Here is a 17,624-nt window from a genome sequence, read left to right as displayed (position 1 = left end):
GCTTAGGAATTTGTTCATTTCCCACTCCACCCCCCCAAAAAAATATAGTCTGGCCCCATACAAGGTCTGAGGGACAGTGGACCAGCCCCCTGCTGAAAAAGTTTGCTGACCCCTGACCTAGCTACTACTTGGCACTGAATGGAGGGCACTTCCAGACTTGCCATTGTTGGGGTGGGATACAATCACATACTGGTAAATTCAGGTTGTACAATTATGGTTGGTTGGGAGTCCTTGTGCAGCAAACCAACTTCCCCCAAAGATTGCATTAAGGCGAGTGATGGTGAAATGTATAGGAAAGTGTCAGACAACACTTGCTTTGATGCAATGCCACCTTAACCCCTGTGCAAACAAATCAGAATGAGTGTTCAGTGAATAGGGTATCTGTAAGAGCCCTGAGATCGTGGGGCATTCTGTAGGTACCCTTCACCTGAAAAGGTGTATGTGATTTCTCTTTCACAATGGAGACCTTCTGTCTGACAAGCTTTCAAATGAATTCACTGCAAAGGCACTTGTAACAACTCTTGTATTAATTTTCCAGTTGTGCTATTGGGGGGAGGGGGTAAGAGAATAGGGCGGGGGAAGGAAATACACAAGCAGCAGTAAGAAAATGCTCTATGTTCACTTGCAGTAGCCCCCACGGGAAGGGCCTTCTCTGTGATTGTCACACGTCACTCAGATTATGAGCTCAGTCCTCTGTCCACCAACAGTTCCTCTGCAGCTGATCCAGACCAGAGCGTTCCTGTTGTGCGTGTCTGTCTGTGTGTCTGTCTGTCTGTGTGTTCTGCTGAGAATCAACACTTTAAAAGTTTTCAACTCCAGGTTTTGTTTTGCTTTTATAGTCCAAAGACACACTGTAATATTATGAACACTCAACACCAAACAAAAAGAAAGTAAAAAAAAAAGACGACCAGAATTAAGCAGTCAGTGCACACTAAGTTACACTAATGACTGTTCCTCTCCCCCCTCTACGGAACTTCCTTAAAAGTAAGCCAAACTCTTTGAGGTTGCTTGAAGACAATTTTTTTGTGTGATTGCAGTTTGCAAATGGGGCTAAGCGGCAGGAAGGGAGGGCAGTAGGCTGCCATACTTGACAGCTTTGAAGGTGTGCCATCTCCAAAATGTCCAGTCAGGAAGTGATGTCATGGAGGAAGAGGAAGCGGAGGGGAAAGACACCAGGAGCATTGGTCACCTTCTCTTTGTGAAGTGACCAAGAACAGAGGACTTGACAGGTAGCATGTATGTATCTCCCCATCAAGTGAAAATGGGAGAGGTAATCTTCGGAGGAATCAGGAAATACAAAATTGCTGGTCAACAGGAAGACCATGTGTTGTCTCAAAACATCCTGCAGCCAGAAGAGCTCATATTTTATGGAATGAAAGAGGGTTCTCCTGTGGTTCTCCTGTGGTGTTGAGTCTAGAACCCCAACCCTTTCCCTGAAAGAGGATGCCGTTGTTACACATATGGAAAAGCAACCAACGAAGCTTATGGGTTTTGTTCCGACCTACAGTTACTCAAACGAGTTGCCTGTCTTTGGGCCTTCCGTCGCTCCCATGGCCCCCTAAGCCCAGTCTGCTGCAGGAAGAAAACAGACTTTGTTGTGCTTAAAATTAGTTTGGGTTCAGCTGCCGTAGGTTCTCCCCACCTGCTCAGTAGGGTCAACAGATCCAGGAGGGGAAGATACGTGTCTCTTTGTATGGACTATTTTACCTGCAACACAGACTCCTAGTCCTAGCTCCCGTCGCCTTGTGTGTTGGGCTGCAGTTTCTCCTCTTAAGTGAGGAAGAGGGGAGAAAGTGCCTTGAGGCCTTATAAAGAAAAAGTCACTAGAATGCAAATAAAACCACAAAACAACCTCCACCCACCCAGAACCTGCCGACCTCAGGAGGCTCCTCCACCCCGGCTGGCGGCAGGGCTGGGTTTCAGGCTGGGAGGGGAGCTTGCCTTCTTCCAACGTCCCAGCCTGCTGCTCCTCTTCCTCCTCCTCCTCCTCCTCCCCACCACCGCTTCCATGTCCCAGTCCCATCCTCCTCACACATGGGTCTGCATTCTCCTCTGCAGGGGCCGGGAGGGGTCTGAGTTTTGAGAAGAGGATTGGGAGTGGTGGGAAGAGGAAGCCGAGGCCTTGCTGGCCTTGTCGAACTGTACGTAGCCGTCCTGCTTGCCGCTGCTGCTGACGCTGCTGTCGCACTGCGTGTCCAGGAAGGAGCTGCTGTCGCTCATGGAGCCCCGCTGGAATTCCCGCTCGCACAGCTCGATGGAGCTGCTGCCCATGCCCAAGACGAAGCGCTGGCTGTAGTCGTAGAGGCGGTTCTGCCCGCTCAGGGTCGTGTAGATGTTGGTGAAGGACATGCCCGTGGGCACGCGCTGCTTGTTGGCTGGTCTCAGGTCCGGCTGGCAGCCTGAGAGGGAAATGGTGGGAGTGGAGTGGTGGTCCTTGAAGGTGTTCACACTGTAATAACCATTAGTGGGATCCTGGAAAAAATGGGGGGAAGAGTTATTTCTTGGCCCAGGGTGCGTGTTTTGTGTTTTAGACTTCTTGGTTTATACTGTTGGCTGTGTCTTTATTTAAGAGTACAGTCATACCTTGGAAGATGTTCGGAATCTGTTCCGGAAGTCCTTTCGACTTCCAAAACGTTCGGAAACCAAAGCGCGGCTTCTGATTGGCTGCAAGAAGCTCCTGCACTCAATTGGAAGCGCTGTCAAGACGTTCAGCTTCCAAAAGAACGTTCAAAAACCGGAACACACACTCCTGGGTTTTGATTGTTCGGGAGCCAAGGCATTTGAGATCCAAGGTACGACTGTATTTTTTTACCCCAACATTCAGCCAGAGTGGCTCACACACAATAAATATAAACAAGGCAGTTCCTTGCCTGCAGACTTGCAATCTAAAAAAATACAACATACAAGGGAAAAGGGACAGCAAGGGAAGTGGGAGGGGAAGGAAATTCAGGTGCAAATTCTTAAATAGTAGTACAGATAGGAGCCATTTTAGGAGCATCCAAATGACATGTGATCACTGACATATGAGCACTTTTGGACCCAGAAGAGGATAGGGAATCCCCATGCGAAATGGTTGTAGCCTGTATTTCAAATCATGCGGGCAGGGAAGAAAGGACATCAGATATCACTGTGGCATCAGGTGATTGACAAGCAAGTGGCCCCACCCACCTGTCACACTTGGCCTGCAGGGATGGTGGTGGCAGATAATTGTTAGGATATCGTTCTGTTCTACCTTAAAAGGGAACAGGCATGACTGTTGTGTCACATGCCTGTTTACTTCCAGCACTTCCGTTTGTATATAGCTTTTGGGTTACTGCTGTTTTGCTCGAGACGAAGGGAAGCAGACATGTTTTCCTTTGTTCTTGAACTATGCTGAATAAAATACTATACATTATGCTTACACATTTCTCTGTCGGCCTCTTCTGCTGTAAGAAGATTTGCACACTCTGCTGATAGAGCGTGCACGGGTCTCTAAACGTATCTGAGGCTCATGTCACTGATTGATGCTGTTCCAAGGGAGACTGGCTGCCGGCCGGTGGCTGGAGCCAGCTGGGGGCCTGCCTGATGCCCCCGTTTTCCCAGCAGTATCCCAACAACAACAATCGGTTCCCTGCCTCTGTTTTAGTATATCTTATCTACAATGAGTTTTGCGTTACGTGGTTTTAGCAGATCTACATTGAGTTTGGCACATTGTTCCCCAAGCTGCCGCTGGAGGCATTTGAGCGCTGCAGTAGCTACCGATTTGAATACTGAACTGGGGGGCTGTTGATGTAACCACAGGATGATGCCATCACATGCTGAACTCCTCTGGGCCACACTCTCACCCATGTTCTCAATATGATTGAGTCTGGCTGTGTGAATTGCCCCAAATTTCACTTTAATTGCTTTGTAAAAGGTGGCAGCGGCTGGTGGTTACCAGCCTCTCATGGTATAATGAAGAAGCATGGCTACCTGCTGTGATAAGTACTTGTGCTTATTGTATTGATGCTGATTCTAGTGGTGCTTCATTGGCTTAAACCGGACTTGACTTGTTTTCCTTACTGCTTGCCAGATACAGGTGACTAAGGAATCCCTGGATCTGTTAACCCCAAGGTAGCATTGTTTGCATGAGTAAAGTAGTAAGTATCCTGCTGCCCAGGAAAGGAGCCCCTGTGGCCTTACAGATGTTGTCTGGACTACAGCTCCCATCAACTCTGGGCACTGTGTCCACACTGATGGGAAACTGGAGTCCAGCACCATTTCCAAGGCCACATGCTCCCCACCCCTGCTGTAGTCAATTACCTTCAAATTCTGAAACTCCTTCTCTTCCTCCTTGAGCACTTCCAGCTGCTTGAGGACCGAATCCTGCTGGAACTCGCTCCTGTCCATCTGCAAACAGGAGAGGCAGATTAGCAAATACTGTTGAAACACCCATCCATGGAATTAATCTGGGTTCGTCTCTCAGCCTGTGGCAGCAGGAACGTTGTCAGATACCTCAATGGCGCTGCTGGTTGTGAAAAGTCTTCTTTCTTCTCACTCCTATATCCAGCATTTTTGGCAATTTGGACAGGGAGCAGGGTAGAAAGGAGGATGGAATCATCCAGCTGCTGTCAGCAAATCTCCTTCTCCTCCTCCTCTTAGATCTGGGTTGTAGCAGAAGCTCAGTAGCGCAACTCCTCTGCTAAAAACCACCCCTTCCTAATTGAAGTGAGTGTTGAGTTTTATATCCACATATTTGCAGAGCAGGTATGGTTTGGCTCTGAGCTTTTGCAGAGGGTCACCGATTCTCACCTGCACCAGTTGAGGGGTCTGAAGTCTTTAGCACCCAACTATTCAGAGAGCTTTTGTCTCATTTCCCTCCTCTCCTGCCCCAAATTAAAGATTGCTTTCTATTTTACTTAGACAGACGGATCCACAAGGAAGAACCCATTCTCCCAGCCTCATTAGTTTTTCTGCAAAGGATGCTTCTGATTGGGGGCAAAGTACAAGTTAATTAGAATATGGCTTTAATTACCCTTCTTTCAGGAAGGTGGGATGCACGAGATCTGAATAGTTATCAGCCAATTTCTCTGTTGCCTTTTATCTCCTCTAGATATTGATCTCTTCTCTTCAGCATTGCCATTTTTCTCTTTGCCACTGAAGTCTGGGGCTTCTGGTGGAATTACCGCTGCTGAATGCAGAGGCTAATCACAATTCTAAATCTACAATACAGTCCTGATTGTTGCTTGGCATCTAGCTTTTCTTTTCCTTTCTTTTCCTTTCTTTTTTTTTAAAAAAGCTTGGCAAATGGTGGCAGAAATCCTTCCCCTGCAGCAGTTTCTCTTGATCTGTCAGAAAGTCTTTGATACAGCTATTTAATGCAATAAATTAAGGCACCTGTTTTTTTGTTTTGCTCGGAGGTAAAAAAAAAAAAATGCTGGTAGCATCAATTGATTCAATAGAATAAATACATGTGTCAAAAGTATTAAATCTGGGGCGGGGAGGGGGGGGAGAAAAGAGAGCACACCAGTCAAAATGGGCAATGTGGCCTCTCAGTGGGCTGAATGTCAAGTTGCACCACAGTCCTGGCCTCTCAGTTTAAAGGGATAGGGATAAGGAAATTTAGAACCTGCATTGTGTGTGCATATGCAGAAAGAGATCTCTAGGCTGCTAATTTTGAGGGTCAAGAAAGGGCTGTAAATTGTTAGTTATTTAATTCGACACTGTTCTATCTTACTGCCAGGGAGAGGGAGAGGTGCTTGTGGAATTTTCTGCACCAGCTATGGTTTGCCCTGGATACACTATAACCTGGCTTGGGATTAGGGATGGATGGATCTGTCAATTTTGGTTCTTTCAGTTTCCCATTTCCTTCCCATTTTAAATTGAGCTCTCCACATTTCAGCAGCAATTTGTGGATTTTTTAAAATAAAATTTGACAGCATTTTGGTGTGAATTTTCTCCAATAAACCTATTTTTGTATGCAATTTGACTCAGTGTACACATTTTTTGTTGCTATTTTCATTAATATGTGCATTTTGATGCACACTAACCATTGTACAGTAGTACTTTGGTTCTCGAATGTAATCCGTTCCGGAAGTCTGTTCGACTTCTGAAACGTTCGAAAACCAAGGCACAGCTTCCGATTGGTGCAGGCGCCCCGGAAACAATAGCTGACAACTTCATTGGACGTTTGGCTTCCAAAAAAACGTTTGAAAGCCGGAACACTTATTTCTGGGTTTTCTGCGTTCGGGAGACGAAATGTTCAAGTACCAAGGCATTTGAGAACCAAGGTATATGCATTTTTATGCACGTTACTTGCTGGGTAACTGCACTGCAAAATGTGGAAATGTGCAGATTTTGAAGGTTGCTGTTTTTTGGGGGGAGGGGATTGTTTTATAAAGTGTGAATTTGATAGATTTGTGTTTAAATGTAAACTTCATTGAATTTATCCCCCCAGCCCAGCCCAGCCCAGCCCAGCCTGTGTGTGTGTGTGTGTGTGTGTGTGTGTGTGTATTGGCATTGGCCATTTGATGCTGTCTCAGGCAGTACCCAGGTGAGTACAATCTAAGGGGTTGTATCTGATGCTAGTCCTGCTCAGAGTAGAGCCACTGAAGTTAATGAACATTATTAACTTAGGTTCCTTAATTTCAGTGGGACTATTCAGAGTAGAATTTTGTTGGATACTACCCTGTGCCTTTAAATAGCTTGTGGTTTCCTTGTTGATCCTGAAATATGTCATTTTGGTTCCTTTGTAAAGGGGCTGATGACAGTCAATCCCCTGCTGTCTTTGCAGTTCAGATCTCAAAGCAGGGGAGGGGAATGCTTTTGTGTTGTTGAGGGGACCACATTCTGGCAGTGGGCTATCTCTTCTTTCAGCCAGCCTAGTGATGCTCAGGACTGAATCCAAGATCTTCAGCATGCAAAACATGTACTGTGTCCATGAGCTGTGGTCCCGTCTTAAAACTTAATTGTGTTGAAGTCAGCAGCTCTGCGTGCTCAGGTTCAAGTCTACAGCAGATCTTGGGCTGATCACTTGAGGAATGAGAAGCAGGGATTTAACCCTTGTGCCACCACCACCCAACACTAGGAGGCGCTGTAGTGTGGGTTAGGAAGTCCACTCAGTGGTGGCTGTTCCTCAGTGGAACTGATGGAGTGTAAGGCAGGGAGACCAACAGTAGGTGGAGCCAGAGCCTATGAGAGACAGAACCATCTCCTCTCCTGATTGGTTGTAAGAAGGCAGGCTGGTGGGGATTGGCTTAGCATAGATTGAGGTGGCTGGGGCAGTGCCTGATTTGCCTGAATGAATCAGCCTCCATGAAGTCCACTGCTTCAGAGCTCATCCCAGCCTAGGTGGTCTTCGGCAAAGACTTATCTTTGTGGCTCCAGACAGTGGCTTTGAAAGCTTCTCTTCCTTTTGGAAGCTGAAGTGAACAAGCATGTATGCAAATTTCACACAAGGCAGTGTACTTGGGCACACTCTCCACTCCCTTCACTTTCAGTAAGCTTATCTCTCTGCTCATCCATCTCTGGAGCAGTTCTGAGATGTAAATAGCGGCATTAATCAGCAGGTGGCAGTATAACCATATCAGCTCAACTCACTGTGTGTATGTTAGAGAGCTGGTTAGCTCCAGAAAAGCACAGTTGCTCACAAAGGAAAAGCCACATGAGTTAATTTATAATTCTAGAATTAAGCCATTCATTAGTGTGACCTTTAATAAAGTTTACACTGCGGTTTAGTTCAATATGATCTCACTCCAGCAACTAACAGCTGGAGGCTCATTCCCCCCTTCTTTCCTTTATACTCTCTTCCATTTCCACCTATTCCCCAGACCTGCCCCTTAAATTTGGTGGGTTGATATAGGTATATATATTTTTAAAGCCCCACTGGGTGCAAAAGAGGGTCTTCCTCTCAGCTGATCTGCCTTAGCAACCTGATACACCTTGAGGGTTTGGGCACTGCAATTAGAAGACTGATTTTAGTACGGACAGAGGAGACTGGATAAATCAAAGACAAAGGAATGTGATTCCCCCTTCTCATATTAACTATGGAGCACATGGCTTATGGAATAAGTGCTATGTATTATCTTGCATACTAGTAGCAAACCCATTCTCTGAGTGTCAGTACGTGACTCAGCCAAACCAGCACCATCCACAGACTAAAGGGAGGTATCAACAGGCTCAGAAGATGGGCAACTGGGAATGCATCTTGCTGCAGCAAAGGAGCAACCAGGAGCCCACTTTGAGCTGCCAACTGTCCCTTGGAAGCCTTTCCCCACCCACCCCTGATGTGGTTCAGTGTGGTACCTGAATTTCAAGCACTGTGCAAAGCTCTATAAGTGTATACAGTCATACCTCGGGTTACAGACACTTGAGGTTGCGCATTTCAGGATACGGACGTGCCAAAACCTGGAAGTACCGGATCAGGTTACTTCCAGGTTTTGGCACTCACACAAGCACAGAAGCACTAAATTGCGCTTTGCACATGCGCAGAAGACCAAATCACAACAGACGGGATGCGGACGCTGCGGGTTGAGAACGTGCCTCCCGCACAGATCACGTTCACAACCCGAGCGTCCACTGTATTCTGAAAAGGATTGCAATGGGAAAGCTCTGAATTTAAGAAGGTGAGTGCACGTGTGAATTTTGGGAGCAGAAGCTAATGTTGTTAATAATAATAATAATAGGACTTCTGGATGCACAGAGGAGTAAAATGTGTGTGTGCACATGCTCAGGTTTAGTTACTATCTACATTAGTGCTCGAATAGTGGGGAAAGCTGGCGTGTGTGTATCTCCCTTAACGTTACTGATGAGCCTTACCCTGATTCTCCACAATTTTGGTCAATTCATCTCTCTCTCTCTCTCTCTCTCTCTCTCTCTCTCTCTCTCACACACCACTTTGTAGTCTTTCAAAACAACAGAGCTGCTTTGAGAGGAAGAGCACAATGTATATTTACTAAGTAAAAACAATAAATTAATAGTGAAAGGAGTTGTTGTAAAAAAGTACCTTATTCTACATAGGGTAAGGGAAGGAACAAAATAAAAGTTCTGGGACATGGATACAGTGTGGTATCTTGATGAAGCCATAGAAAAGAACAGCAGCAGAGAGTTCCTCTTCCTGTTCTACACAGATGCATTATGGGAGAAATGAGGGAATCCATTTCAAGTCTCTGAAACTTAGTCCAGTGATAACTAAGCATGTGACCGGTTAAGCTAAGAAAGTGACTGACAACTCAGCTGCCTTCCATCCACCTGGCCTGCAGCTTTGGGACGATGGATCATGTTAGGAAGGATCCACTGCAGCCTCAGATCACAGCTGGGTGTGCCATAACAAAGCACACTCTTGGGAAACTTTGCTTTGAGGAACACATGCAGATTCCAGGGCCATACTGGTGGAGCTCTCACTTGAATCTGTTCACAGCAAACAAACTCCAGTCCCAATTAGCAAAACCACAGTGGCAACAATGCAAAATGGATTCAAAAGGTGACGTGACCTGGCAGGATTAGCAAGTATCAGGGAAATGCAGCCAACCTCTTCTTACTCTCTTGCCAAAATACTTGAAATTGGCAGACTTCTTCCTTAGGCACCGAGTTTGTTGCACACAGACCCGGGCTTCTAGAATCATGGGGAGCTGTGTTCTGCTGAGTCAGATCACAGATCCAGTTGTCTACAATAATCAACAGTGACTTTCTAGATTTCAAGCGGAGTTTCTCTTGGTCCACCTGGTGATGCTGGGGATTGGACTTGAAACCACTGGTCAATGGCACTTCCTGGCTTAAGGGGAAGATTGATTTGATCAATGCCCTTTGTTCCCTCGCTTCAGGACCTCCTAGGATCTGCCCTGTCAGTCAGGGCTATGACAAGGCTATGAGTGGCCATCCTTGAATCTAAAGTAGTGCATCCATCTCAAGGTCACTGAAATCAGCAGCTTGAGCTGGAGAACTTGAAGTGCAGCAAGCACCAGCCTGTTTTAGATGGCAAAGGCAGAAGGCCTGTCTCACTGCTATGATCATGCTATTTATACCACGTCTGGCAAATCCAGATGCTCCATACTGCCAGCCAATTGCAGAGGGCAATGTTGGCCACCCCTATAATCCCTCCGTGCCTAAGCATGCTGTGTGCATGCAGCCCATAGCACCTCGCCAGGTTTCCTTCCCATCTCAGAGTTCAAGCCCAGAGATCCTGAAACTACACGTGTTTATTTAGGAATAAATGTAGGTGCCTTATATCGGGCAATGACATTTGTCCATCGATACCAAGTCTGCTGGAACAGGGACATGGCAGTTCCATACAGGGAACTCCCTCACCCACCTGATAACTTCAGATGCCTTTTTCTGGTTGTGACTGTGATGTACCTGCAAAATCCTATGAGCTGAATTGCCCGTGCTGCCTCTCATGAGGAAACTAACCAGGTGGTTTGTGGGCAAGTGGGGCAGGGAAGCAAGACCAGGAAGAGGGATCTTATTGCTGCATGTCACACTGCTGACAAAAGCATCGATTTTGCTATTTAGATGTTGGTGAGATTTAATGAAAAGCATAAAATGGAAAGTGCTCGGCTAGATTATCCCCGTGAACAGAATACTCATCAGGAAAAACTCAAAGCACATGCTTGGAAGAAGGGTGTCAAAAAGAATGGGAGAGTTTTGGCCCAGCACTCAACGTGGAACTGGTCTACTGGCCAGGATGGTAAAAGGGACTAAGAAGTAAAGCCTTTTGTAGCATCAAGGGAAGGGGAAGGCGTTGAGAGTGTTTTGCAGAATGGGGTGAGGAACAGGTTAGAGAGATTCATTGACTGATATTTTTTGAAAAGGTCTTCTCTAGTGCTTTAACCTCTAAGCACCTTACAGTAACGCATCTCAATGAAAAAAAAATGCTGCAGTCATAATAAAACACCTAAAATCAGCATTAAATGGTTTTTAGCTTTGTATAAGTTATCACTGGTGGTTCCCTCGCTGTGAGAAGCCAAGTTACAGGGAACCAGGCAGAGGGCCTTCTCGGTAGTGGCACCGCCCTGTGGAACGCCCTCCCACCAGATGTCAAAGAGAAAAACAACTACCAGACTTTTAAAAGACATCTGAAGGCAGCTCTGTTTAGGGAAGCTATTAATGTTTGATGGACTATTGTATTTTAATATTTTGTTGGAAGCTGCCCAGAGTGGCTGGGGAAACTGGGAAATTATTATAATAGCTGACAGCCTTCATGGTTCTTCATGTTTCTAAAAGGAGATGGATTGGCAAAGTGGTATGCCATTAATAGAGATGGCCTAGTGTTAATGATCCAGCTGGGAGTCCTGCGTTGAGATTCCTGCATTGTAGGGTGTTGGACTGGGTGGTCCTCAAATTCCCTTCTGACTCTGCAGTTGTATGATTCTATGGAAACATGGCTCTCTTGTTGTGTATGGACCCCAAGGACAACCTTTTCCTGTTAGCTGTCAGGTAAGGGATGTGTCTCCCTTTCTGGGCACCTGCCTTTGTATATAATGCAAACTCTTCTCCTGGAGTCACTGGCTCTCCCTTCCTGGCCACCATATGGCCAAAGATTCCAATATGCTTTTGAGCTTTGGTTACGCTGCTGTCAACACAGATGGCTGGCGATAAAGCTACCCACAGACCTGTTAAAGTTGAGTAGCTGCCATTAACTTATTGCCAGGACCGTTGAAATTCAAGGGCATGTCCAGATTTTGTGGGGAAGTGGAGGTGGAGGGAAAACAAGACAAATGGCTCCTAATTCCTTCTGGCACCGCCGCTTGCCAGCAAACAATGTCAGACTGGGAAGCGAGTGGTGGCCGAGCTGGGGATTAAGCCAGAGAGCCACTCTGTGGCTCAAACTCAGCAACCAAGTAGGGATTGTTTTGTTTTGAAAACTGCCACTGCCCCCCCCTCCTGGTTCCTGGAGCAAACAAGGTCTTTGCTAATCAATTTAGCCAGTGTCCTCGAGTTACGCCATGGCACAAGCTGGTGTTGTGAAGCCTGATAATCATACAAACTTCCACCATTGGAAGGCAGCAGTTGGCTGTTTTTAGAGAGGTTGACTGCTGCTGCTGGCTGTTTTGTAGTAACAACAACACTCACTGTGTGCTCCAAGGGCCTTGCCTTGCATTTATTAGCTCAGTAAACATTAAAAACAACTCTGTAAGAGAGGGGACAGTCATCGTTACAGACTCTCTCTCTCTCTCTCTCTCTCTCTCTCTCTCTCTCTCTCACACACACACACACACACACACACACACACACACACATCTATGCAGGACATATGGGCAGGACACAACCCAAATATGCAGGATGTAACCAAAATGTGCAGGGAGAAAAGTGCATCACAAGCGATACCTGCAATAAAATGTTGTAGCGCCAAGTGCTCCTGTTCCCTCTACCAGCAAGCTCCCCGCTTCATTGTGTGGGTTGAAATGTTTGAGATGGGGTGGGGAAGGTGCACAATTCATCCTTGCGTGTGAGTACTGGGTGGGAGACAGCAACCTGGGTGTGACTGACAGATGGCAATCTGCATTATTTTATACAATTTTATACAGTTCTGTCAGTGGATGGTATCATTGTTGTCTTGGTGTTTTTGTCGTATATTTCAAGTTGAGTAGAAAGATTGATTGGTGATGGAGTGGGAGATAATTGGAACTACTGGGTGGGATGGTGTGTTTGTGTGTACTGATGAATGCATGTGAGGTGTGGGAGTAGAATGGGTTGAGTGATATGGAACAAGCAGTTCGTACTGTGGTTTTGTGTAACTGTAAGGCAGAATTTGGGTGTGATGTCTTTGTGTTAGTGGGATGAGTGTTGCATAGTGAGGGTCAGGATGTGCCTTGCAAGAGGCGGGGTGAAGAGGGAAAGGATCTCTGACGCTAAAAGATGTTTCAAAATGTGCTGCTATGTTTTCGTTTGGGTTTTTAAAAGTTGTTTTTATGCATTATGTTGTAGTTTTCTTTTATACTGCATTGTGTTTTATTATACAGTAGTTTCACTGTTGGAGATTATGCATACTGTCTGGAGAATGAACAAAATACAGTCAATATAAGCACATTACTTACGTATATTGACCGGGAGATGTGCCCAATTCCTTCTTTACAGAAGGATTCTGGACATATACTTCCTGAAGCCTGGTGAATGTGCACAGTGGCTGGTTATTATGCACATTAACTACTCAATAAGTGAAATAAGCGATGCTCAGGACTCGGCCACTTTGAAAAAAGCCACTGTTTCTTGTTCCATCACAAAACAAAACAAAACAAAACTTTATATGAGTGTGTGTTAACTGGGCACTTGGACTTTCACTGTGGTTTCCAGTACAGCAGCAAAAGTCACACCCCAAACTTAGCGAACATGCTGGGGTGGCCCATCCTGCAAGCATTTATAACCTGGTCTTGGTTCCACTTCTACATGAGCTACTTTAGCATCCTGTCTGGCAAATTCCCATTACAATCAGGCACATTTAAGTCAAGCGTTTAATGGGCAATTGCAATTGTTAATGTGCCAGCAGTGCAGCTGAGATGATACCTTTTCGTTCTCCACATTGCATTTTTAGAGTTAGGTAACAAATTGAAAACTTTCTGCAGTTTCATAATCATGTCCTTTGACATTTAAAAAACCCAATCATTTACATCAAACACCGACTGAGTGTCCTGATGGTGGTCACTGTATAGTTGTGGCTGGATCTAAGATGCTAGTTCTGACCTGCAAGGATGGAAGGCTTCCTATCAGCAAACTGACATGTAGAGGTAGCCTGTTCAATAAAGAAGCAGGAGCAGCTCATTTCTTCATACCAAAGTGAGAGGCTCAAGCATTCTTAAGCTAAAACAGGTGTGGAACCTCAAGTCCAGAGGCCAGATGTGCCTCTAACTGGCCCTTGGGACTCCCTTCAGGGGAAACCACACCCTTTCTATCCAGACCACACCTCTCACCAGATTTGCTTCATACTCTCTGAGGTTTTTTGTTTACCTGGAAGGTATCATTGATTTGTGATAATGACTCTTGTTGCCTAGATGGAGGATAGGGTGTGTGTGTGTGTGAGAGAGAGTGTGCATAGGAACTAGCCTACTGTACAAAGGTAAAAGTTGCTCTTGTTTCTCTACACACTGATGCTCACGGTACTAGCCTCACATTGATCATAGCTCCCCACACAAATACCAACCAGCTTCCTATTGCACAGCCTGCCCCATTCTCTGCAGTTGGTTTAAACATGAAATATGTTGTGCACCAGTCACTGATCCTTCTCATCTCCTCTCCCTTTTCTCTCTCTCCCCCCACAAAGTTGCAATAACTGTGGGGAAGCTTCTTAGAATACTTCCCACAGCTCCAAATGAGCAGTGTTTTGATCTAGAACACAGTTGATGGCTATCCAGGGGCGCTTTGGGTCATGTGAGATGATAAGGTTTCTGAAAAGATCCAGGCTATTAATGTGATTACTAGCATCTGCTGGGAAGATCCAGCTTTCCCAAAGAGGTAGACTTTCAGTGAGTGACGGCCTGATCCAAAGTAATTTCAGGACCTGGCCCCTGAGGCTTGTAAAGGATGGCAAGATATGCAGTGTCAAAGGGAGGGGGGTGAAGTTGGAGTCAATCCACTTTAACGGCACAAGATTATGAGGCAGAGAGGCAGAGAATTCATTGACAAAGGCGGAAAGGATGAAATTAATTACAGCTCTAAAATCAATAAAGACTTGAACTCTCTCTCTCTGTGTTTTTTTAAAAAGTTCTTGACAATGAAAGTGAAAGAAAAACGGTGGGGGTGAAAAGGACATAACACAGACGGGGTGTGTGTTGTGTGCAGGCATGGGTGGTATTGCATGCGTGTTATGTGCATGTATAGTACACACACACACACACACACACACACGTATGGCACACAACAGGGTCTTTCAAAACGGGGGGAAATGGCAAAGATCAAGCTCTGACTTCCACAGTCAGAAGCAAAGAGAGGAGGTATATGAGAAGAGGAGAGAGAAATTATCATCCCATCCTAAAGATGAGAGTAGTTCTGTTGATGTGGAACAGCTCACCCTATTGTAACAGCAGCTTGATGTATTTCATCTGGCTTTAAGGCCCACATGCTTTCAAGCACAGCTTCACAACAATAAGGGCTAGAATAAGGGCTGTTGTTTTTTTTAATGTACAAAGGCTGAGATTTTCTGGAATCTGCTCCTCAGCAGTCAATGGCGTGGTGCTCACCTGACTGCTGCTTAACAGCAGGGAGGTCAGTGCAGTACAAATGCACTGGCAGAGCCAGCTCCTGCCTCTGCCTCTGACCCACACCAACCTCCCTACTGGCTCCCCACTTCTTCCTAGTAAGCAGCACCGATTCAGCTGCTGGGAGCACTGCTGTCCACTACTGCTGCTTCTGAAGTTACATTCTGCACTTTTACAAATTGCAAAATAGGCACACAACCCAGTTACTAGAGGTCTGGTGAGTGTTTGTTTCTGATTTAGCTGGGGTTCTGTCTGCCATACTTCATTTGCAACTTATGCTGCACCTAGGGATTTGAGATAAATTTGATTTTGTTTGCACTTAAAAGCAAACCTACCAAATTTGCACTTTCTGAAACAATGTGTGGAAAAACACACACCCTGGAAAGTGTTTGTTTGTTTGTTGTTTATACATTTTTAACCCAGCTTTCCTCTGAGGAGAACAAGGTGGCATGCATGGTTCTTCTCCCTCTTTCCATTTTATTCTTACAATAACCCTGTGCATGGTAGCGTTAGGCTAAGAGACAGTGACTGGTCCATGGTCATCTGGCAAGCTTCAAGGTTAAGTAGGGACTTGAACCCTCATCTCCCAAGTTCAATACTGTAACCACTACACTACACTGGCTGTCTTGGTGTTACTGCATGATGCTTTTGAATTATGGTGCTGGAGGAGACTCTTGAGAGTCCCATGGACTGCAAGAAGATCAAACCTATACATTCTGAAGGAAATCAGCCCTGAGTGCTCACTGGAAGGACAGATCGTGAAGCTGAGGCTCCAATACTTTGTCCACCTCATAAGAATAGAAGACTCTCTGGAAAAGACCCTGATGTTGGGAAAGATGGAGGGCACAAGGAGAAGGGGACGACAGAGGACAAGATGGCTGGATAGTGTTCTCGAAGCTACCAGCATGAGTTTGACCAAATTGCAGGAGGCTGTGGAAGACAGGAGTGCCTGGTGTGCTCTGGTCCATGGAGCCATGAAGAGTCGAACACGACTAAACGGCTAAACAACAACAACAACAACAAACTACATCACCAGGGCTGTCTTAAGCATATCTGGCGCCATGGTGCAAAGATCCCTCCGGTGCCCCCCCCCCCCGTTTCCCAGAGTTGTCGGCCTTTTCCCAAGCCTCTGCGGGGATCACTCTCCTTCCACGGAGGCTTGGGAGGCAAGCTGCACGCCCGCCAGCCATATGGTTGACGGGGCACAGCTGGCAGGCGTGCAGGCAAAGGGGAAGCCGCCAGCAAAGCCGTGCAGCTCCCCCACTCGCTGGGGCACCCCTAAGAGGCTAGCGCCCTGGCACAACAAGACAGTAAGCCTAATAGGAAAGACAGCTCTGTACATCACCCTGGGACTGCTTCTTGCCCTCCCTGCAGCTCCAGTTCCTTCTCAGCATGGCACATCTGGAGTTTGCTGAGCTTATGATACCTCTGAATCTGCTTGGCCAGACCACTCAGACTCTGACCTTTGTCTGCAGATCACTGCCACTTTTCCAGCTTACTTGTCCATGGACCCCGGAAACTGGATCTCTTGACCCCAGATTTTGCTGGTTTTGCTGTGACTGACTCCTCCTAATGTAGAGATGAGGAACTGGATCCATCCAGTGAGACAGGTCCTTACCTACTCCACCTCCTGCAGGCCAAGTTTGACAGGTGGGTGGGGACTCCCAACTGTCAATCACCAGATGACACGGTAATGTCACATGGCTTGATTTTGCCCACACAGATTCGGCTGATCATTTGGGCTTGCAAAACACTGTGCAGGATGCTGTGCAAAGCTCTGATAGCCAACTGGATCCCCACCCATAGTGGGCAGACCATTGTAAGCTGCTTTACTTCAAGGTTAGATGGCTGTCCATTGATTCCAGTATAGTCTACTCTAACTAGCAGCAGATCTCCAAGGTCTCAAGGTCTTCCCTCCTTATTTGGCACTGGGTCATTTGAACTGGCAATACCAGGGATCTTTTGCATGCTCCTAGCATGTCCTTTCCCACGGAGCGATGAACTTTCCCAGGAACCTATAAGTACCTCTTTATACAATTGTAGTGCAATTAAATACTTTAGGTAAAATATATAAATATAATAAGGGAGGGAGACTGACTTGAACAAATATGACTTGCATTTCAAGCAGGCAGCCTGAGCAGTAAGACTGCATCTAGGTGTGCTAACTATTAATTAGGAAAAGGGTTTGAGAACCGTCGTGCTGATTGCAAAAGCAGTGGAGAGGAATGAGCATGTGATACTGTTTTTTTAAAAAAATGAAGAAAAAGGGATCCTGGCAGTGTTTATCCAATAGGACCTCAATAGTGGAAAACATTAAGAGAAGTTTCCTAGGGGACAAAGAAAACATTAGCAACGGGCGACCCATCGTGTTGGGAAGGAGCAAATTACATAGCACAAACCTGATTGCTTTTCTGATGGAATTAGAATATTAGCAGTTGAAGGGAGGTGCGGTTGCTATATGTAATACCTTTAGATTTT

General features: G+C 46.0%; 1 protein-coding gene across 3 annotated transcripts in view; it reads right to left on the bottom strand.

Annotated features, from left to right (window-relative positions):
* Positions 1–506: 506 nt before the first annotated feature.
* The window catches only part of KIRREL3 (kirre like nephrin family adhesion molecule 3), a 761,094-nt gene continuing 743,976 nt past the window's right edge, over positions 507–17,624 (bottom strand). For all 3 annotated transcript variants that reach the window (XM_079955017.1, XM_079955019.1, XM_079955018.1), the window contains 2 exons: positions 4,282–4,368; positions 507–2,472 (listed from right to left, as the gene is read on the bottom strand). In XM_079955017.1, the coding sequence (XP_079811143.1) occupies positions 2,029–2,472; positions 4,282–4,368 (531 nt within the window). In that variant the 3' untranslated portion in view covers positions 507–2,028. The remainder of the gene's footprint in view (positions 2,473–4,281; positions 4,369–17,624) is intronic.

Source organism: Podarcis cretensis (genome assembly GCF_951804945.1).
Source record: "Podarcis cretensis genome assembly, chromosome: 15".
Taxonomy (NCBI): domain Eukaryota; kingdom Metazoa; phylum Chordata; class Lepidosauria; order Squamata; family Lacertidae; genus Podarcis; species Podarcis cretensis.
Note: the sequence above shows the minus strand (reverse complement) of the source record. Positions and strands in the feature narration are given on the sequence as shown.